The sequence below is a fragment of the Pungitius pungitius genome, chromosome 19, assembly GCF_949316345.1.
Source record: "Pungitius pungitius chromosome 19, fPunPun2.1, whole genome shotgun sequence".
NCBI lineage: Eukaryota > Metazoa > Chordata > Actinopteri > Perciformes > Gasterosteidae > Pungitius > Pungitius pungitius.
In genome coordinates this window covers 5,586,658-5,608,819 of record NC_084918.1, presented here as the reverse complement: position 1 = coordinate 5,608,819, position 22,162 = coordinate 5,586,658, and the positions used below count along the sequence as shown (strand labels likewise).

The 22,162-nt window shown below is 39.5% G+C and overlaps 2 protein-coding genes across 4 annotated transcripts; both read left to right on the top strand.

The window, feature by feature from the left end:
• The first annotated feature begins 21 nt into the window (after positions 1–21).
• LOC119198343 (neoverrucotoxin subunit alpha-like) lies at positions 22–3,194 on the top strand. The gene is made up of 3 exons (XM_037455387.2): positions 22–216; positions 677–2,140; positions 2,233–3,194. The coding sequence occupies exons 1-3, from the start codon at positions 126–128 to the stop codon at positions 2,793–2,795; spliced, it is 2,118 nt and encodes a 705-aa protein (XP_037311284.2). The 5' UTR covers positions 22–125; the 3' UTR covers positions 2,796–3,194.
• A 5,184-nt stretch (positions 3,195–8,378) lies between these two features.
• LOC119198339 (stonustoxin subunit beta-like) lies at positions 8,379–14,388 on the top strand. Of its 3 annotated transcripts, none has more exons than XM_037455383.2 (4): positions 8,379–8,443; positions 11,497–11,596; positions 11,998–13,413; positions 13,550–14,388. In XM_037455383.2, the coding sequence occupies exons 2-4, from the start codon at positions 11,506–11,508 to the stop codon at positions 14,107–14,109; spliced, it is 2,067 nt and encodes a 688-aa protein (XP_037311280.2). In that variant the 5' UTR covers positions 8,379–8,443; positions 11,497–11,505; the 3' UTR covers positions 14,110–14,388. The 3 variants fall into 3 exon arrangements, with proteins under 3 accessions (XP_037311280.2, XP_037311278.2, XP_037311279.2); XM_037455381.2 differs by having other exon boundaries at positions 11,998–13,458; XM_037455382.2 differs by lacking the exon at positions 8,379–8,443 and having other exon boundaries at positions 11,485–11,596; positions 11,998–13,458.
• The last annotated feature ends 7,774 nt before the right edge of the window (positions 14,389–22,162 follow it).

The window sequence follows — 22,162 nt, the reverse complement described above, 5'->3', positions numbered from 1 at the left end:
TTACTGCTTAACTGATCTGCAGTCTGTGCAAAGTCTTTTTTTGATGAGTGAAGGTGTAGAATTGACTCTGTGTTCAAAACTCACATTACTGTAATATGTAAAGCTTTTCTCATCAGGTTGGTGAAATGGCCTCAAAGCAAATGGAAGTTGCTGCTCTGGGTCGACCTTTTACCCTCGGAATGCTCTATGATGCTCAAAGAGATGACCTGATCACAGGTAAGTCTTAGAGTACACGTTGTAAAATTGTACTGAAATCATTTTACTATTTAATCCTCTCCTCCTTTTTAACATAATTTATTATTCACTATTTAAGGAATTATCAAATGTGTTTTAGTTCCACAGTGGAGCTGTGAACTTCCATTAGTTGTTGGGGAAGCATGCTGTATTATTAGCTGATTATCCTTTGATTAATTAGACAATGGAACTTTCTTTATATGGTCAAATGTGTCTGTGTTTCTTTCTTGCTCTTTTGGAATTAAACAGCAAGTTAGGTGGCTTTGTATTATAAGCCATTAATTGAAGAGTTGAAGAAGAATGTCAAATATGACGACATATAAACACACATCATTCGGTTCTCACACTTCCCTTCTGCCATAGACAGTTGCTTCTTCTTTCTGAATCAATTCATTTACTTCAAAAAATGATCCTACTGTTTTGTGTTTCCTAATGTTTGAAGGTTTGAAAATGTGGGATGATAAAACTCTACAAATGAAGACAACTAAAAGTTTCAAACACAGCAGTAATTTTGTCATTGCTGAATCTGACTCCATTGAATCCAAGTCCACTCTGCTGGATGTTAATGCTTCTCTGAAGGTCAGCTTCCTCTCTGGACTGATTGAAGTTGGAGGATCTGCCCATTACCTGAAAGATCACAAAGAATTCAAGAATCAGAGCAGAGTGACTGGTCAGTACAAATCTACAACCCACTTGGAACAGTTGTCAATGACTGACCTGATGACTTTAGAACCCCAACAAAAGGACGTTATCAAGAAGAGCTCTGCAACACACATAGTCACAGGCATCCTTTATGGGGCAAATGCTTTCTTTGTGTTTGACAGTGAAAAGTTAGACAGCAGCAGCAATGAAGAAATCGAGGCCAGCATGAAACTCATGATGAAAAAGATCCCTTTATTTAGTGTTGAGGTTGATGTGAGCACCAAAATGACAAAGGAAGAAAAAGACCTGAGTGCTTCATTTTCTTGTAAATTCTTTGGTGACATCATCCTTCAAAGCATCCCTTTCACATTTGAAGAAGCAGTGAAGACCATTGGACAACTTCCACAGTTACTGGGGGATAAAGGAGAGAAAGCTGTCCCAATGAAGGTCTGGCTGATGCCACTGACTACTTTATATCCAGAAGCTCTTGAGTTGAAGAGTGAGATCCACAGTGGACTGGTGGGGAAGATACAGCGTACTCTTGAAGATTTGGTGGAAATTCAAATGAGAAGCAACGAATCTCTAAAAGACAGAGTGGGACAGAACTTTCCACATATTAAAGAAGAATTAGACACTTTCCAGAAGTTGTGTCGCCTCTACACATCAAACCTCCAGGGGACCATGAAGGAAAAAATCCCCTCCATCCGTGAAGGTAAAGAAGAAGATGAGGGCTCATTAGAAAAAACCATTGACAATAGAGACGAGTCCCCATTCAGTCAAGAAAAACTAATCAAGTGGCTGAATTATAAGGAGAGAGAAATAAACGTCATCAGATCCTGTGTAGAGATCATGGAGGGAACAAAGATCGTCAAAAATCAGTCCGAGCTCGACAGAGAGGTTCTTGCTGCAGATGTAGACAATACTTTGTGCTTTGTTTTCACCTCCACCAAACGGGGCGACACTTACCTTGATGAGATGGCCACATATTTGGACTCTCCAAGATTGGGGAGTACCACTGAAGACCAGTGGTTCTACTCAGATGAAGTCTTGACCTCTATGAGACGAAAAGCCAAAGCTTTCCAAGACTTCACCAAAGCACAGAAGAACAACAACCGGATCCGTTTCCTCATCGCAGTCATTCCAAATGAGAAATACAAAGGAGCAACTGTCTACCATTACAAGCAGGGCATTCTGGTCAGTGAAGATTTCTCAGAACCTGACCTTCATCCTGAAAAGATCACAGACAGGAGAGATCTGATATTGTGTAAGTTTATTTATGCATTTAAGTAACATTTTCTGTTGTAATCGTGTTTTGCAGAAACTATAAACCTGAATTTGTTTGGTTTACTCCATCAGATGCCTGTGATCTCACCCTGGACCCAAACACTGTCCAGAATTACCTTGTTCTGTCTGATGGAAACAAGAAGGTAACCAGTGGATCAACATGGCAAAAATATCCTGACAACCCAGAGAGGTTTAATGTACACACTCAGGTGTTCTGCCAAGAGAGTTTATCTGGGCGCCATTACTGGGAAGTTGAGTGGGATAATGCTTCTGTTTCAAAATCTATTTATGCAGCTGTTGCATACAAGACAATCAAAAGAAAGGGAGATGGTTACGATAGTGGATTTGGAAATAATTCCCTATCATGGGCTTTTGGCCTTTCGGGAAAAGATGGAGAAAATGTACTCCATGCATGGCACAATGCAAAGGGGTGGAATTCTCCTTTTCCCTCTGGTGGCTGCTCAACACTCGGTGTGTTTCTGGACTGGCCTGCAGGCACTCTGTCCTTCTACAATGTCTCCTCCAACACACTGACACACCTCTACACCTTTCACACCACCTTCACTGAGCCTTTGTACCCAGGCCTCTGGGTGTACCATACGGGCAACTACGCCTACCTGCGTCCTCTTGAATAGGGTGTTGTCTTGAATGCTGGTGACTTGTGTGATCCTTGGTCTGTTAATAGAGAGATGGGGTTACAACGAAAGTTTCAATGGTAAAATGGCATCACATGTTTGCTTGAACTTGTTTTAACGAATTCCAAAATTGTAAAATAACAATTAAGTTACAAAATTCATCATTTTCAGGTTGTTTCTTTTTTTTAGTTCATGCGGAACCTCAAAACTGTTCCTGCTTTAAAGTTAGTTTCATCTGTATTTCATGAATCACATTAATTTTTTTTTTATTCCTTTGAGAGCCTTGGAAAAACTAATGTTGAAAAGCTTGTGTAACTACTTTGTAATTTTGTAATGGTAAAGTGGGCTTTGTACCAATTCTGTTCCTAAACTCTGACCAAGTCTAATAAAGTACTTTCCTGCAATGTTTCAATGCATATACTTATTTTAGAAGAAAATGTTTCCTAAATAAACTGAATTCCTTTTATATTATCTTTGTATGTATGTAACAGTAACTCATGTGCAGACAGAAAACCTTTTACATCAACTAACACACTGTGTGAATAGAGCAAAGACCTGTAAGAGGTCCTAAATGAAAGTCAATCAGCTTAAGAAAAGTAGAAAGCAGCAGATAAGGGTGGTAAATGGAGCCAGAAGAGTTCAGAATACTAATAAAGTGTGCACTTAACTTGTCAGCAGCCCACTCTTTTGTCAATTAGTACACAAGAAATTTGTGAAAACAGGAAGAGAGAACCTGATTTTAAAACTTAACAAAGCAACTAAAATCGCAACTAAAACCTGTGTTTAACTTAATGATTCTCTTCAAACACCAAGAAAGATAATAACACCTTCTAAAACAAACACATCGGCTCAGCTAAAAATCTATCTTATAACATTGATGGTCCCTCAGACTATTAATATTTACTATTAATTATTAGATCTGGTAGTAAAATCTGCACATACGTCAGGCTGCAGAGTGAATCTCAAACATCCAGATGTTGTGATAATAAGTGATAATCCCTGATGCTGTGCTTAGGGTGATGGGCAGTGTTGGGGTTCCTCCACACAGCGTTCGGCATTGAGGCCAAAAAGACCAGAACACCTTCGCCCACATGTTTGTTGTGTCTGTCACGTGGCTTGTGTTTAACTCCAAACAGGATTTCTTATGGTTCTTTCAACAACAGCTTTCTTCTTGCTACTCATCCATTAAGGCCGGCTTTTGGAAGTACATGGTTACTAGTTGTCCTGTGGACAGATTCCTCCACTTCAGCTGTGGATCTCTGCAGCTCCTCCAGAGTTCCAAGGTCCTCTTGGCTGCTGCTTTATCAAGAACGTCACAATGTACTCAGGTAAATTTGACTTTTGACCTTGGTCATGATAGAAGAAAATTACTCAAATGTACAACTAAAGAGGATACTAATGTTGGATTTGAGGTGAGTAAGTATGTTTATTCTTTCAGTTCACGGTCACAGTTTTTCACCATTTTTAAAACTAAAACCCTCCTCCCAAAACAGGCTTCAGCAGAGTTATTTTGCGGGAAATACAATTTTCGTAACAGTGTCATGCTCGTGTGTCCAACATGCCAGAGAGAAGGAAGTCTGGTGCCATGGTTCTTGTTTTATGAGAAAAAAGTATAAGATTCTATGTGTAAAATTTTCTTGAGTATAAAAGTCTGAATACCATACAAGTCATTTTCCTTAAACCACAGCATTTGACCAACAATATTTCTTATCATCTGAGCCCTTTGACCTCTTGGGCCTAACTGTTAAATTTAGGATGGAAGTGTGACAAATGAACCAGAATTAATGAAGGAAGGAATTAATGAAATAAACGTTTTTATTCTAACTCTAACCATAACTATCATTATTTATTGCTTAATAAACACATGTTCCCTCTTCCTTGATATAAAAATAACAAGATGTGTACAACAATGGTTGCAAATTAACCCTAAACATGAACTGAAATAAACAGCATTAAATACAGCTGTAATAACCTAGATAAATAACATGAACACAGTTAAATATGGCGATGGGAGCGATATTGAAGTGTCCCTGAGCAAGACAGGGGTCTCAAACTCAAATGACCTGGGGGCCGCTAGAGGCAGCAACTGGGTGAGGCTGGGCTGCATCTGGTATCCCACAAAAAAAACAACGTATGAACTGTTAAAAAAATCCTAACTACCGGTACACTGCTGTAGCGGCTGCTACTACACACGCTTCTCTGTTCAAAGCACGGGGATCTGAGCCTGGATGAGCTGGCCTAACTACATCCTTGAACTGTTACATTATTGAAGATAAACTACAGCCTCTCGTACGTTATGGCTTAAATAAAACGTTACTCTTTATATTCAACATCTGCTTTTGAATCATGCAGTCTAATTTAAGAAAAGGAATCTATGAGAAATGATAATAAAAGAATTCATAAGTAAAAAGATATCTTTAGATGTGAAAACAACATAATTATGTGATGTTACAAGACCCCTTAGTTCCTTTTTATAAAGTGATCAAACAACCTGTTTCAACAGTAAAATACTAACAGGCTGCAGCCTCCTAATACAAAGCTCTGCTTCTTTATTCTCACATGATTTAACACTATCTTTCAATGTGTCAACACATAATGACGTATATTTTGGTAGGCAGCAAGTTTACTGCACTTACTTTAAAGTGAAAAAAGAAAGTAATTAAAAACCGTATCATCAAAAAAACTGCAGTGAACACTGGTGATGACCATCAGCTGAACTGGTTTCTTTTTGAATAGAAAAGCAGAAGGCTTTCCACAGAAGAGGAAACACATCCAAATGACTGTAAAGACCTAATGATGATCAGTGAAACTAAATCTGCATTTACGTGTTGAGGCGCACACATGCACAGCCACACACATACACACATACACACAAACACACACACACACATACACACACAGGCACACACAGACCAGTTCCTGATAAATTGCTGGGAAAAATATTTTACAGATTGGTATCTTGCTTGGTGTCTTATTGATGCATACTGAGGTATAAAAATGAATATTTATCATATTGACAATCAATCGTCCACTGATCTTTCAGAAAGTTGTTGTTTTAAATTGCGCTGGTGTGTTCAATTGAGGTGAGCAATATCTGGCCCGAACCTGAAATGAGTTTGGCACCCCTGCTTTAGAGGGTTGCTACCCCCAGTGGGAGAAACACTGGCTTAAAGTCATCAAAAGTAAACACTTGACTTAGGAATAAAAGATGACCTAAATATACTGAAACAAAAACCCAGTAAAGTTTGGCTTTTCATGTGCACATGTTGACATGCGAGTTTCAGTTGATGCAGAACCTCAAAATGCTTTCTACTTTAAAGCCAGATTTAACTGTATGTGTGGATCACATTTTAATTTCAGAACTTGTGTAACTACTTTGTAATTTTGTAAATGGTTTATTAGGCTTTGTACAAATTCTGTATGTATTCTGTATCAAATGTAATAAAAGCACTCTCCTGCGAGGTTTCAATGCACATACTTGGTAAATGTTGCATTTTTGTATCTTTTAAATGAAATGTATCAAAGTAACTCCTGTGCAGACAGAAACTATTTTACATTAACTACCACACCTTCTGGTTCCGTATGAAGAGAGCCCAGACCTGTAAGAGGTTCAAGCTCAATGAATCAATTACCTTTTGCTTTTTAAAACACACGTCATTGATTCCATACAAATCACCTACACAAGTCAGGTTCTAAGACCAATCTCACAACAAGATCTGACAACAAACAGACATCCTCAGCGATAATGGTTTCATGGTACGTTTGTCCTTCCTGAAAACTTTCGAGTTCAAAGGAATTTGAGGAATTTTCTTCATTTCATTTTAGATTTATGCTCATAGTGCAGGAACAAAAAATATGTAACAAATGTTGAAAAGAATTTACGTTAGATTGACGCTCTTTGGTTATCTTGATGTATTGACGTTATTGAAACAGGTGCATCACAGAAAAGCTGCTTATATATGATAAATATTTTGTTCTGAAAAGGAAAAATAGCTACTTACTATTTATAATTTAGCTGGTAACCGTATTTAAAAGCAACAAGGTACTTGAGGCAGTACTTTATCTCCAATAATGTAACTGTTCAAGGGTTGCTGGCCCTAAAAACACCCTTGAACTGTTACATTATTGGACAAAAAAGTAAAGCCTCTCGTACCTTATGGTTTAAATATACAACGTTACTCTTTATATTCAACATCTGCTTTTGAATCATGCAGTCTACTTTAAGAAAAGGAATCTAGGAGAAATGATAATAAAATAATTCATAAGTAAAAAGATATCTTTAGATGTGAACCCCAAATAATTATGTGATGTTACAAGACCCCTTAGTTCCTTTTTATAAAGTGATCAAACAACCTGTTTCAACAGTAAAATACTAACAGGCTGCAGCCTCATAATACAAAGCTCTGCTTCTTTATCTTTCAATGTGTCAACACATAATGACGTATATTTTTAGTAGGCAGCAAGTTTACTGCACTTACTTTAAAGTGAAAAAAGAAAGTAATTAAAAACCGTATCATCAAGAAAACTGCTGTGAACACTGCTGATGACCATCAGCTGAACTGGTTTCTTTTTTAATAGAAAAGCAGAAGGCTTTTCACAGAAGAGGAAACACATCCAAATGACTGTAAAGACTTAATGATGGTGTGTGAAACTAAATCTGCTTTTACGTGTTGAGGCGCACACATGCACAGACACACACATACACACAAACACACACATTCGCACAGACACACACACAGACGGACACACGCAGGCACACACACCAGTTCCTGATAAACTGCTGGGAAAAAATATTTTACAGATTGGTATCTCGATTTGTCTTATTGATGCATACTGAGGTATAAAAATAAATATTTATCATATTGACAATCAATCGTCCACTGATCGTTCAGAGAGTTGTTGATTAAAAGCATTGCTGACCTTTGAACTTGATGGAAATGCTGTTCAGTTATTGTTTGTTTCAGTCAGGAAAACTGTGTGTGTGTGTGTGTGTGTGTGTGTGTGTGTGTAGCTTGTATGAAAAAAGGAAAATTAAGTATTTGTTCCCTGATCATAATGAGGTCATCACAGTCTTATAGATGTGTGGTACTCAAACCTTTTACTCTTAACAAAACTGTTAAGGATGTTTCACACCTCTGGAAACACTGGCTTACGGTCAAAAGCAGTAAACATTCTGGATTTAGTAATAATATTTCATCAAAATATTTTGCAATAAAGTCAGTACAGTTTGTCCAGGGAAGGTTGTCCTTTTTGTGCACAAGTTGACATCTATAAAATAAATTGTTAGTGAGGAAAATGAAAATATGATTTTGAGCAGGTTACTAAACGTTGTAACTGTTCTTCGTTTAACTTTATATTAAATCAAGATGATCATTGCAGTCCTCTAACAACAGGTAACAAGCATCTCAACAAGGATGTTTCACAATCCTGTGGTGGGGGGAATTAGGCTCATACCTTGGGGGGATATTACACAATGTCAATTTAAGGCAGAAGTAACATCTGAAGGCGTGTCATGTGCAGAGTACCAGCGGAGGCTCTCCGACAGGATAAAAGCAGTGGGACAACATCACAGATCATCACTCTGGAAGCTCCAGCTGAACGACTAGAAGACTCTCACAAGACTCGTCTGATCTACACAACTTCTACAGGTGAGGACAGAAAGAGACAGGTGAACATTTACTGCTTAACTGATCTGCAGTCTGTGCAAAGCTATCTGTCTTTTTGTTCAGCAAAGGTGAAGAGACATTTACATCAGAAGACTATTTTATTACTATTGGAGAAAAAGGGTTTTCAACCCTTAGCCACATCTCACACATATATAGAAGGCTTACAGCTGACAATTCCCAAAATACATGGAACATTAAGGAAAAGTAGGAATTGGAATTAAAGATTGAAGATAAGAGAGATAGAACGTCTGAAGATCTGTGCAACAAATGCCATAAAGGAATAAATTGCCAACATTGGAAAAATTTAGAACATTTGAAATGATAAAAATCAGATTTTAATACACCTCTAATTATATGTGAGGACCCCGGCTACATTATTATCAGTGGCAGCTGGCCAATAGAGGGAATTGGGGTGTCGCTCCTCCTGGAGCCTCACAAAAAACGATACCATTAAATTACCAAAAAAGGCAACTTTTTTTGTTTTTTTTAAACATGGAATGGGCCTAGCAATAACTTTAAAATAAAATGTAATAAATAGGGCTGTCGAATGATTAAACATTTTAATCAAATTAATCAGAATTTTCAGTGGATTAATCACGATTAACACACCTGAATCCTAACCATTTTTTCTTTCTGAAATGCATACTAAAGATAAATAACAGGACACTGATACAAAATTATCATTATTATCATCATTATATTTTTTACATTAAATACATGTTATTGATATTTTTTTTTTAAATAATCAAAAAAATAATGCACAGATTATTATCAAATAATCAAAGCAATGTTATTTGATAAGTTACAGACTGATTTCCCTGCTTGGCTCTAGAAGGGTCTCGAGCCTCTGCAGTTTATCCCACTCTGCTGTGAGTTTGTGCTCCTGATGGTCCAGGGCTGCGATGACCAGACATGACCAGACATGTCAACCCTCCCAATGTTTCAAAGCCCCTCCCGAAAATCTCCCGGACCGACCTTTCTCCCGATTTCCACCCGAACAACAATATTGCTGCACCACCCGTCACTGGGCGCGCTGTTTCAGACCGAACAATAATAAAGGTTACACCTTGAAGTCGAGCGCGGCGATTAGAACGACTGGCGCTGCAAAGAAATCCGCTAGCACCCCCCATTTCAGTGTGAAATATTCCCATACCTGGGAGGATTTAGATCGCATTGGCTTCTCTTCCTCCGCATGTTTCAGAACAGTATTACGGGTCTCTCCGATGGTCTTTCCTCTTCCTCAGCGCTGCTCTTTATTTATTTTTCTTAGCAAAGCTCTGCTGGGCGGAGCTTTTTTTCTTCTCTGTTCTGCTGCGCTAGAACCGGGGGGGGGGGCTCTGGCGCAAACGACATGCTGAACCTGACGGCCTGACATATGCCTGCAGGTGGCAGTAATGTGTTGTATAGGATGAAGTGCATTCCCTAGAGGAAGAGGCACTTTCCTGACCTGAATCATTTGTCACACTGCGCATGCGTGAAATGCGTCAAAAAAATTGACGTAATTAACAACAAACAGCTAATTAACGGCGTTAACGCGCTATTTTTGACAGCCCTAGTAATAAATATATGTTTTTTTCTGCACGTCTCTGCCTGTCATACACACCTCTTCATGCGCGTTCTGGCTTCGCTAGGGGCAAGTTCAACATTGCCCTCAGAAGGCGGATCTAAGATGCACTCAAGCTAATTGTTGATAAAGTAAAAGAATGCGTGCCATATGAGTTTGCCAATCAGTGTCCTTAAATTTACTCAACTTGTGGCAGCGATGGTTTTGCCACAAGTTTGGGTATTTTCACTAAGGCCAGTTTCGACAGGCGGAGAACATTCTGCAGAAAGTAAATCGATTTTATCGTCATTCAAGCAGACGAGACGATGTACAATATTTACATCATACTGATAATAGTTGACATATTTATATTAAACTGAATTGCCTATGAGGGTGACAAAAATAAGATTGTCAACGTGTTATTTACTGTTACTGTTTCATATTGGAATAAATATTAAATATTGAATTGCAAAGTAGTTAATGTACTAATGTAAACTTAATTGTTTTCATCAAATCAACATGAGAAGTTTTCTCAAATTCATTGAATTGCCCCACCTAGTACATTTACCACCAGCCGCCACTTATGATGGAGAAAATACGAGATCACACACACACATATATTTTGGGACTGTCTAGTAGTTCAAGGGTTTTGGAAAAATATCAAAGCAGAAATCGATAAAATAATCGAAGTGGCGGCACCTTTAGATCCACTGATATTTCTGTTAGTCTATACCGGAAGATTTAGGGGACAACAATGTGAAGTGTATTTTGCGTGTACCATTAATAATTGCCAGAAAAATGGTAAATGTGAACTTGTAGAATTAAAAACGACCAACCATGGACTAAAAATGGTTCACACAATGGAAAAAATGACTGCAAATTTACAAATGAAAATAGATATCTTCATAAGAAGATGGATCAGTGTTACAAAATACGTCAATGAATGTGATAACAAAACCGAGCTCTACCGACAAATCCTGCTTTGATATGAATGTCAACCATCCGCTTTCAGTTTCCTTTCATCTCGTCTTTTTGTTTTGTTTTTGTTATTTAATAATTTTATATAAAAGCTGCATTCATCATTTAATTAAACTTAATTTAGCTGTTTAGTCCTCCCCTACACTTCACTCCTACTTGTGAAGTCTATGTGTTAAAGTATAAACATGGAGGAAGGTATAGATGGGTACATTTTGCGGGTATGTATGAGGATGTAGATGGTTGTGTGTATGTAGGCGCATTTGCATATGCATTCATAGGTGTAGATGGAGAGGATTTATAATCGCTAACTATTGATACTACTATAACTGTCACTATTACTATTTATTTTATTTATTATGTTTATCTTTAAGCAATAAGGTTGGCTGTATCGTTAAGGATGTTACAGTCCATTCAACAGCAACGTTGTTTTAGGAAGGCTTATTGTGTTGAAACTGCAAAGTAAAAAATTAAATAAATTTCACATTACTGTAATATGTAAAGCTTTTCTCGTCAGGTTGGTGAAATGGCCTCAAAACAAATAGAAGTTGCTGCTCTGGGTCGACCTTTCACCCTCGGAATGCTCTATGATGCTCGAAGAGATGCACTGATCACAGGTAAGTCTTGAAGATTACGCTGTTATTAAAATGATTTATCTGTGTAAACGTCTTTTCCAGCTTTGTAAAGGGACTTTTAAAGCATTTACTATTCAATCCACACACTAAAACGTATATTTACTATTAAAGGAATTATTAGAGGATTATTTGATGATTTTCCTAAGATTAGATTCTGTTTATTATTAAGTTTTGGTCAAAGGTGTGCTTCTTGATCTTTTGGAGTCAAGGAGTAGGTTGTAGCTGGATTTGTATTAGTAATAGGCCATTTAATTGGTAAACTAAAAAGAATGACGACCCCAAGTAAACATACCTTTTGCTGTAGGTAGACACTTCTTCTTTCTATTTTGAGGATTGATTTTCACAAACTGATCCTACTGCTTTGTGTTTTCTAATTCTTAAAGGTTTGACGTTGTGGGATAATGAAACTCTACAAGGGAAGACAAAAAAAAGTTTGAAACCCAGCAATAATGTTTTTATTACTGAATGTGACTCCAGTGAATCCAAGTCCTCTCTGCTGGAGGTTGATGCTTCTCTGAAGGCCAGCTTCCTCTGTGGACTGACTGAAGTTGGAGGATCTGCCCATTACCTGAAAGATCAGAAAGAATTCAAGAATCAGTGCAGAGTGACTGGTCAGTTCAAATCTACAACCCACTTGGAACAGTTGTCAATGACTGACCTGATGACCTTAGAACCCCAACAAAAGGACGTTATCATCAAGAGCTCTGCAACCCACATAGTCACAGGCATCCTTTATGGGACAAATGCTTTTTTTGTGTTTGACAGTGAAGAGTTAGACAGCAGCAGCGGTGAAGAAATTGGGGCCAGCATGAAAGCTATGATAAAAAAGATCCCTTTATTTAGTGTTGAGGGCCAGGCGAGCACCGAGCTGACTGAGGAAGAAAAAGCCCTGAGTGCATCAGTTTCTTGCACATTCTTCGGAGACTTCAATCTTCAAGGCATCCCTTTAACATTTGAAGAAGCAGTGAAGTCCTTTGGACAACTTCCACAGTTACTGGGGGAAAATGGAGAGAAAGCTGTCCCAATGAAGGTCTGGCTGATGCCACTCACTAAACTATGTCCAGAAGCTGCTGAGCTGAAGAGTGAGATCCACGGTGGACTTTTGGGGAAGATACAGCGTACTCTTGAAGATTTGAGGGAAATTGAAATGAGATGCAACGAATCTCTTAAAGACAAAGCGGTAGAAAACTTTCCACATATTAAAAAAGAGTTAGACACTTTCCAGAAGTTGTGTCGCCACTATAGATCAAACCTCCAGGGGACCATGAAGGAGAAACTCCCCTCCATCCGTGAAGGTAAAGGGGATAAGAGATCATTAGATGAAACCTTTGAAAAGAGAGGCGAGTCCCCTTTCAGTCAAAAAAAACTAATCAAGTGGCTGAATTATAAGGAGAGAGAAATCAACGTCATCAGATCCTGTGTAGAGATCATGGAGGGAACAAAGATCGTCAAAAATCCGTCCGAGCTCGACAGAGAGGTTCTTGCTGCAGATGTAGACAATACTTTGTGCTTTGTTTTCACCTCCACCAAACAGGGAGACAGTTACCTTGATGAGATGGCCAAATATTTGAACTCGTGTGGAATGGAGAGTACCTCTGAAGACGAGTGGTTCTACTCAGATGAAGTCTTGACCTCTATGAGAGTAAAAGCCAAAGCTTTCCAAGACTTCACCAAAGCCCAGAAGAACAACAACCGGATCCGTTTCCTCATCGCAGTCATTGCAAATGAGGAATACAAAGGAGCAACTATCTACCATTACAAGCAGGGCATTCTGGTCAGAGAAGATTTATCAGGACTTGGTGTGTATCCAGAACTAATCACAGACAAAAGGGATCTGATTTGTTGTACGTTTATTTATCCTTTAAAATCAACTTCACTTCTAATCAATGTTCTGCAGAAACTATGAACCTGAATTTGTTTGGTTTTCTCCATCAGATGCCTGTGATCTCACCCTGGACCCAAACACTGTCCACAATAACCATGTTCTCTCTGATGGGAACAAGAAGGTGACAAGTGGATCAACATGTCATCAATATCCTGATAATCCAGAGAGGTTTGATTTTTGGATTCAGGTGTTGTGCCGAGAAGGTTTATCTGGGCGCCATTACTGGGAGGTTGAGTGGAGTAATGCTTCAAATCACAAACGTGTTTATTTAGCTGTTGCATACAAGACCATTAAAAGAAAGGGAATTTCAAATCGCCACTTTGGTGATAATACCCTATCATGGGCGTTTGGCCAGGAGGATCCAAATGAAAAACACGTCATTCGTGCATGGCACAATGGACAGGTGTGGGAATCTCCTTTTCCCTCTGGAGGCTGCTCAACACTCGGTGTGTATCTGGACTGGCCTGCAGGCACTCTGTCCTTCTACAAAGTCTCCTCCAACACACTGACACACCTCTACACCTTTCACACCAGATTCACTGAGCCTGTGTACCCAGGCTTCTGGATTGACAAGGACGACAACTCCGCCTACCTGCGTCCTCTTGAATAGGACCAGTGCTGGTGACTTGTTGGACCCTTGGTCTGTTAATAGAGGGATGGGGTTACAAGTATCACAAGTTTCAATGTTAAAATGACCTCATGGTTGAGAGTGAAATATATTAAGTTACAAAATATGTAAGTTTCTGTTTCTTACTTGTTCAGTTGATGTAGAGCCTCAATATATAACTGTATGTGTGAATCACGTTTTTATTTCTATTCTTATTCCTTATAAAGCTTTGGAGACACTTATGTCAAAAACTAGTATAGTTTAAATTGCAGAACCTAACTACTTTGCATTTTTGTAAATGGTTAAGTGGGCTTCATATAAATTCTGTACCTTCATTTTAACCAATTTTAATAAAGTACTCTCCCAGAATGTTTTAATGTGAATACTTATTGTAGAAGAAATTGTTGAATCTTTAAATGAACTGCATCCATTTCTTCTTATCTTTTTTATTATTATATGTCTGTGTCTAACAGTAACTCCGATGCAGAAAGAAATTATTTTACATCTGCTAACACATCTTTTGGGGCTGTGTGAAGAGAGGCCTGACCTATAAGAGGTCCCAGCTAAATGAATCCATCCCCTTGTGCTTTTTAAAACACACTTCATTAAGCTCATATGAATCAGGTTTTGTTCTAAGACCCATTTCACAAGATGCTCTGACAACAAACACACATACTGAGTGATAAAGGTTTCAGGGTCCCTTTGTCCCTTTGAGTAATTGTTATTTACAGCGCCGGCGCTCCGCACACGCACATCACGCACTGCGCGTAGGGCACCAAGGGCCTGGGGGGGGGCATCAAAAAATCTGGGACGTGAAAAATTATCACAGCAGGCTACTAGTATAAATAACAAATAAAATATGTCTAAAGCATGCTAATATGCAAAAGCAATACAAAAATAATAGGCCAAGACCAAATTAGTCGAGAAAAAGGGGACCTCCTGTGCGGCCCCCCCACCTCCCTGTGGTTTGTTCCATTATGCCTCAAATCTCAAATGTGGCAGACAGCTTTGAAATGGCTTCGAAAAGGCATCAAGAATCGGGGGCAAAAAAAGAGACAGCGGGATGATGCTCGCGCGTCGCTCTCAGCTAAGACAATGTTTTAAATCAGGGATCCCCAAACTTTGTCTCGTGAGGACCGTTGCTAGCGGTCACCGGGCGGCCGGGTGGCCACACATACTCGCGCTCATAATGTCCGCACGGACCGCCGGTGGGCCGTATTCGGTACTCGTCCACGGGCCGCCCCAAGTTTCTGTACTTAAAAACCTTACTTGAACGGTGCCACAAGTCTACGGTAATTTAGCCAAATGGGCTGCATAATAAAACTTGTTATTTTGAGGTTTAGCGTATGTGCAGTATGTTTACAATCAAACACACAGACTGTACCACACACCAGGCAACATGACCCTAAAGCTAAAAAAACTTACCTCTGTTATCTTGTGAAAACCCTCTTTGTTGTTTGTCAACACAAACAGAGTTGTTACACCCGTCTGCTTTGTATGCTGCATGCAAAAATACAATCTCACTGAAGGTGGGTTGTGATTGTGGATGATCACAACAAGTCCTGCACACTGAGCTCTGTGGTGGGATGTAGCATCATGGTCATGGTCATTTCGACAACTTTTTTCATAAGCGCGTTGATTCCCCAATAGAAGATACCGTAACATTTCTCCATCCCTCGCTCTTTCCTCAGGGTTGTCTCAGCCTCGGCCCCCAGAGCAGCAGTGCTTGCGCGCGTCCTCGTCCTCGTCCTCCCCTCTTGGACCAGCAGCTCGGCGCGGCCAGGCCAGGAACAATGGGCCGGAAGTTGGACCTGTCGGGCCTGACTGACGATGAGACGGAGCCAGGGCTCGACTGGGACAAAAAAAGGGCCCTGGCATTTTTGCTCAGACCGGCCCCCCACAATCGGTCGGACACAACCACCAACCAGGACACTATCCTTGCGGTCCCTGTAGATATGCATATCTACTGTTCAGTTCCCAAAAACCCATACAAAGCTGAGAACTACTGTAAGTGCCATGGACAGTAATGTCGGTAATCAGATAGTTGATGGACCCCATTGACTTCCATAGTAGAAAAAAAATACTATGGAAGTCAATGGGGTCCATCAACTGTCTGATTACCGACATTCTTCAAAATATATATTTTTGTTTATCAGAATAAAGAAATTCATACATGTTTGAAACAACTTGGGGGTGAGTAAATGATGACACAATTTTCATTTTTGGGTGAACTATCCCTTTAAAGAGCACAATCCCCTCTTTAATATGACACCAAACAACATTTACCTCTAATTGTTGAGACACTTCCCATAAAAAACCTATACAAACAAATTACTCACACAAAACGTCCTGATAATATATATATATATATATATATTTTACATTTTAGAGTATTCACTTGCCGTAATATTGCATATTGATGATATTGGAAATTCAGATGAAACATAATAAAATATCTAGTTAGTTGAATATACAGCTTATAAAATGCAAAGCGGGTTTTTAACCCCCAAATAACATACGTTAGCTACCTCTTCTAACGTGTAACTTGTTGTGGGCAAGTAATAATTAAAATAATCAAATGGCATCATTTCAGTTTTTTTTCTAGCAGCAGTTTAGTGTAAGGTGTAGGTTTCAATATTTTGTGCCAGCACAGCTTTGGATGAACAATCGATCTTTTGAAAATGTCAGTTTCTCCTGGAGAATTTGTTTGAAGCAAGTCAAACTCAGAATGAAAGGTAGAACGTTCCCCTAAACATTGCCTCTTTGTCCCCACTAGTCAGGTCGCAGGCATCGATTGACGTTTGCATGCATCCTGAAACCCATTCTCCTCTTGTTGTCTTGTAGATGATCCCTCACCTTTACTTTGCTTTTAGGCTTATGTTGAATGCATTTTACAACATAACCACAAACACATTCATGAAAGGTAAACATCAAAATCCATAAAAAAAGAAGAAAGAAAAAGAATCAGTGAAAAGTGTTTCATGATTAATCTCCAGCAGCGCCTTGGGTTGCAGTATATTCGTTGAATTATTAAGCATGGATTGTATTACATGTAGCAGAATTCTGTATTTTGAATCCATGACAAGTGCAGTTAACATTTAAAAATAATCTGGTTGTCATTCTGGTAGAACGCTGTTTCTTTGCGCATCAATGGTTACTTAGTTAACAGAAAGAATTACGTGAAAGATTTTGTAATTTCAAGCAAACATTCACTGCTGCCCTTTTCTGAAATGTGAGAATTCGACGTGTTTCACTGTTGAGTTGTCTTTGTTGTGTGACCTTTTGGAGAGAAAACTAAAAAATAACCCACTAATAATACATCTTCCATGACATAGCACTTTATTTATATGCATTTCATCTCTTGCTGCCAATTTGAGAATTTTCATAGATTATGCAAAGAATAAACAATTGACCTTTTCAGCCAAATTAGCTTACTGTTTTAAATATTTTATTGTGCTGCAGATTGTTGTAGAATATTTAAATAAGCTCAGTAGAAGAGAGTGATTTGTCTAATAAAACAGTCTTGATGAATGATCAAAGTTGCAGAAAGTCCATTTATTGCTTGCAAGCAGGAGGTCAACCACACAGGGACGTATCACGGTGCTCTGTAGAGATGACGTCTCAGAGCAGTGAAAACGCTGAGTTCTTATACACACACACGAAGGTCATTTCTAGTGGTAGGCGGCCACGAGAGATACCAAAACCTAAAACTCTAAACCACCTGTGAGATAACGGAGATGAAAATGTACTAATCAAGCAGGAAACTAATCAAGGAAAAGATGGGAGTAAGCGAGCTCCTTTGTTCGAGCGTTCGGGTGAAGGCCGGTTTGACTGTCCTCCTTCACACAGCTGCAAAAGACAACTTTTGGATCTCCCTTTTCTTCTCACATTGCTTCAACACAGACAATAATCACTCTTTTAGCATAAGATTATGTTATAACATATTTTACCATTACACAGATCTTTGTTTTTCCCCATGAATCTTCTCACCACAGATTCCTCGAGGCTGGGAGGAAGCTGTGACAAATCTACGTGGTTAAGAAGAAACTACAACTTATGCATTAATGCATCAATGTATCTTTTACACTTTAGTTGAGATATTTATAAGTATGATTAAATGTCAGCCCCTTATGGGTTATTATCAGTGCATTTCATTTAAAAAGCAATTTCCAAATAGAAATGCGGCCGAGGAACCCTGCAGCCGTCGGACGAAGCGTTTGCAGGTCAGTGGTCGTTAACTGCGTGGAGCAACGCAAGGAATGCCGCTTTGCAAAGTATCTTTGACATTATCATGGTCTTAGGCCTTTTATCTCAACATATAACTAGGAGCCTCAAAAAGGCCAGCGGTTTGTGAGAATAATAATAATATGCATTATAATATATATTATAATAATAATTAATATACATTATATTACTAGTCGTAGCGAGGACCCTAATAAAATGCATTTAGTGTTCACCAAAATACAACCCGGAGATATGTATTCAACAAAGTAATGAGAATATTGTAAAACCGCTGTAATTTGGAAACTGTAATCAATAGAATAATACCAATGTACTGTTATGATTGTATTCAATGTAATCTAAAAAAAGTTGTTTTACTCAGAGGAATAATGTTTTCAACCACTGCTCTCAGCGATGCACAATTGACCTTAATACAGAGAAAACATGTTGGTACAGTGTTCATACTACTGGAAGTGGGATGATGAAAAATCACAAAAGGCAGAGATATAAAAGCAAGAGACAGTTTATTTTTGTAATATAATCACATCAGTAAAATATAGACCAGATGACTGTGTGGGGGGGAGGGGGGTTGAATCGCTCTTAGTCTGGACTCTCACCTGAAACCTGTTGTCCTCGGTCCGACCAACAGATCACATGATCACTGAGCCACGCAAACTCCTCCACCACGTTAAGGTGGCGATTCACGGAGGAGGTGTGTATGTGTGTGTATGTGTGTCTATGTGTGTGTGTGTGTGTCTATGTGTGTGTGTGTGTGTATCTGTGTATCTGTGTATTTGTGTGTCTGTGTGTGTGCGTGTGTGTGCGTGTCTGTGCGTGTATGTGCGTGCGTGCGGCGCCCTAAACCGCAGTTGGTGGGCGATGGTGGGAGGGTGGTAGGGGGGGGAGGAGAGGGGGGGAGATGGGTGGGGTAGGATTGCGTTGGAGATTAAGGTTTTTGTCTTTTTTTCTTTTCAAAAGCATCTTTTGCTTCATCCTTTCCATCTCCGAATGGCGGTCCTGCATCCTCCTCCCAAAGATGCCCAATTGTTTCTTTTTTAAGTCCAAACAAATGTCTTCGAGGAGGGTTCTTTCTGCCTCGAAGTTTTGGACTGTGGTGGTAATGAGATCATCTGTCTCCCTGATCCTCATCATCAGGCCCAGCTCGTTGAAGTCAGTGGTAGCGACTTTCTTTTGATGCTCCCGCTGTTGGCGCCTGTTCAAAGCAGCGAGAGCATCCCTCTCCTTTGTCAGCTGGAGGTTGTCTGCCTCCAACTTCTGCTTTGTGAGCTTCATCCCAAAATGCTGGCTCCGCTCAAGAGGTGGCTGGTTCTGACTCTTGTTGTTGTCAGAGTGATCAGAAACCAGGCAATCATAGGTCATCTGCCTCACATCTTTTAGCTGTTGTTTTAGCGTGTGGATCTCAATATTTTGTTTATTGATGGTGCTTTCCGCTTGTTCCTTGCACTCTTGCTGCCAGGTGTTGATGGTGACCTTGATATCATCAAGTTCATCCCCTGCCTCAGTGAGCTTAACAGTTAACAGGTGGTTCTGCTCAACAAGTACCTGGTTCTGAGTCTTCTGGTCTGAGAGCTCAGAAACCAGGCGACTGTAGGCCAGCTGCTGTTCTTCTAGCTGCCTTTTGAGTGAGTGGACCTCATTATTAGCATGAGACAGGGCAATGTTCACCTCGTACCCTGTCTGAGGAGTCCCGAGCAATGAAGGGTGGTTGTTTCCCTGGGACATGGTGAGGACAATCCAACAATAACACAATAAAATAACAAAAAAAGGCAATTCTGAGTGGTAAGGGTTAACCCTCTGTGTAGTCTTTAAAAAGACTGGTAGCCGGTAAGGCTAGTAGCCTTGAAAAAGGCTGTTGTTTTGAAGAAAAAATACAATGAGATAAGTGTGGTCTTTGAAACAGGATGTTGAAGTTTTCAAAAGCACACTTATGTCTAAAAAAAGTACAGATATCACTGATTCGTTCTCTCTAAAAAAAAACTCAACCGCTCGCTCTGAACTCTGAAGGCAATGACCACAATCATGGGATTCCGGATGGAAGCAGTGTTCAAATTCAAATCCAAACGAGGGCCGATGCATTCAGTCGCCATGGAGACAAGGCTACAAACACAGCGCTCAGTGAAATACACATACAAATATATATATTTGATATATAATAAGGCTGTCAATAGATTTAAAAAATCACTATTTCATCTTAATCTAGATTAATCGCAATTAAAAGCTTTCATTTGAAGACTAATTACTTTAGAATGAGTGTGTTTTAAACACTGTTGTTTAATTGTAATTTTTCAACCACTACCCCTTGTGAGGATTTGGGTGGTTCTGCGTTACTGTCTTGTCTCTCCACCTCCCCTTCCCGTTTTCCCCTTGCAGGCACACCTGCATTCCATCACCAATCACACCACTATAAGGACCTGGCCCGCCCTACAGCCGGCGCCAGAATATTCCGTCGTGCTCCGTGAGAGCGTGAATCTCCATGTGCCCTTTCGCTCGGCTGTCTTCCTCGCCTCACCGCGGAACCTCCAGCCAGCCTGCACCCGGCCGCTTCAGCCTGCCAACTACGTTTCCGACTAATAAACCTCCCTTTGTCACTACCTGCTCCTCCGTGTCTGCTTTGGGGTCCGAACACCACCACACCCCTAACACCCCTGCTATACACCATTTCTCTTAATAGCCTTATCACACTTATCCTCTATTGTCCTCTATTGGAGAGTAAACACGTGGCACCATCTCAGAAGCGGCCCGTTCAACAACGTCTCTAAAATTTAAGCCATTAACAATGACTTTAATACAAGGGGACGAATAATGAATTACACTGTTTTTTATCACTATTGGCCAGAAAGTAACCTGTATTTAATTTGCCTACCTAAAACCCTTTGGTGCTTACCTCAGAGTTCAGGCCCACCGTGATAGAGAGGGGGAGCCGGTGCTTTTCAGCTGTGCAAGAACCACTTCCTGTTGACCTGTAGACCACCGAGCCGCCACGCTGGAACACAGAAACCTGAGAGGAAAAGTTTCATATTCACTCCATCTACTTGGATTTTAGTGCTTTTTAGATATCATATCAATCTCTTCATTAATGATTTTTGATTACTTTTATGTATGACTTAAGTTGCCCCAATTCTCCAAATTCTTTATGGACTAAACACTAAACACATGACATGGTCCTCCTTTTTTGTAGGATTTTCAGTGTCCCCACTTTTTATGCTGGTGTGGCTTTTTCATAATAGTTCCTCTACTTAAATGGTATTTTATGTATCTTTTCCTTCCTCATTTACTATCCCTTTTCTTCTGTTCATGTCTAGCTCCTCGGGTGTTTTTACTACCCTTGTTTGAAATAGCGTCCTGTAAAACACTTCATAAAGGTTTTAAAGGTTTTTATTTTAGATGAAGTTGATTGTAAATATTAAGGTGAAATAATTTGATAATACAGGAGAGTAAATATAACATGAAAACAATTTCATTGCACCAGCTGCATTAACTCCAGTTTTCTTGGGGCCAAGCTGAAATAGTCCCCATCAAAATTAAATAACACCCCCATCAACTTCTCATGACAATGGACCACAACAGTGTAAGTACAGAGGACATCCAGATCACAGCTACCTCCAGTTTATCCAAATTGAAGGCGCCGGCCTTTATGGCATAATGTGATTGGCTAGTCACCCATCTGTCGATATTTGTTATGAGTTAATATCACATCATGCATTAGACATTTGTATTAGGTGACGATTGGTGATTGTTCAAAGAAATACACTTTTTTCAAATCATCATTTCAATAAGTGTTTCTGCACTTTCCTCCACTTCAACCAAACATGGC

Excerpts from the sequence above, each read along its gene's own strand:
- LOC119198339 (XM_037455381.2), top strand. The coding sequence starts at position 11,506 with ATGGCCTCAAAACAAATAGAAGTTGCTGCTCTGGGTCGACCTTTCACC. Across the intron at positions 11,597-11,997 it reads AAGAGATGCACTGATCACAG|GTTTGACGTTGTGGGATAAT; the intron begins GTAAGTCTTGAA and ends TAATTCTTAAAG. Across the intron at positions 13,459-13,549 it reads CAAAAGGGATCTGATTTGTT|ATGCCTGTGATCTCACCCTG; the intron begins GTACGTTTATTT and ends TTTCTCCATCAG.
- LOC119198343 (XM_037455387.2), top strand. The coding sequence starts at position 126 with ATGGCCTCAAAGCAAATGGAAGTTGCTGCTCTGGGTCGACCTTTTACC. Across the intron at positions 217-676 it reads AAGAGATGACCTGATCACAG|GTTTGAAAATGTGGGATGAT; the intron begins GTAAGTCTTAGA and ends TAATGTTTGAAG. Across the intron at positions 2,141-2,232 it reads CAGGAGAGATCTGATATTGT|ATGCCTGTGATCTCACCCTG; the intron begins GTAAGTTTATTT and ends TTACTCCATCAG.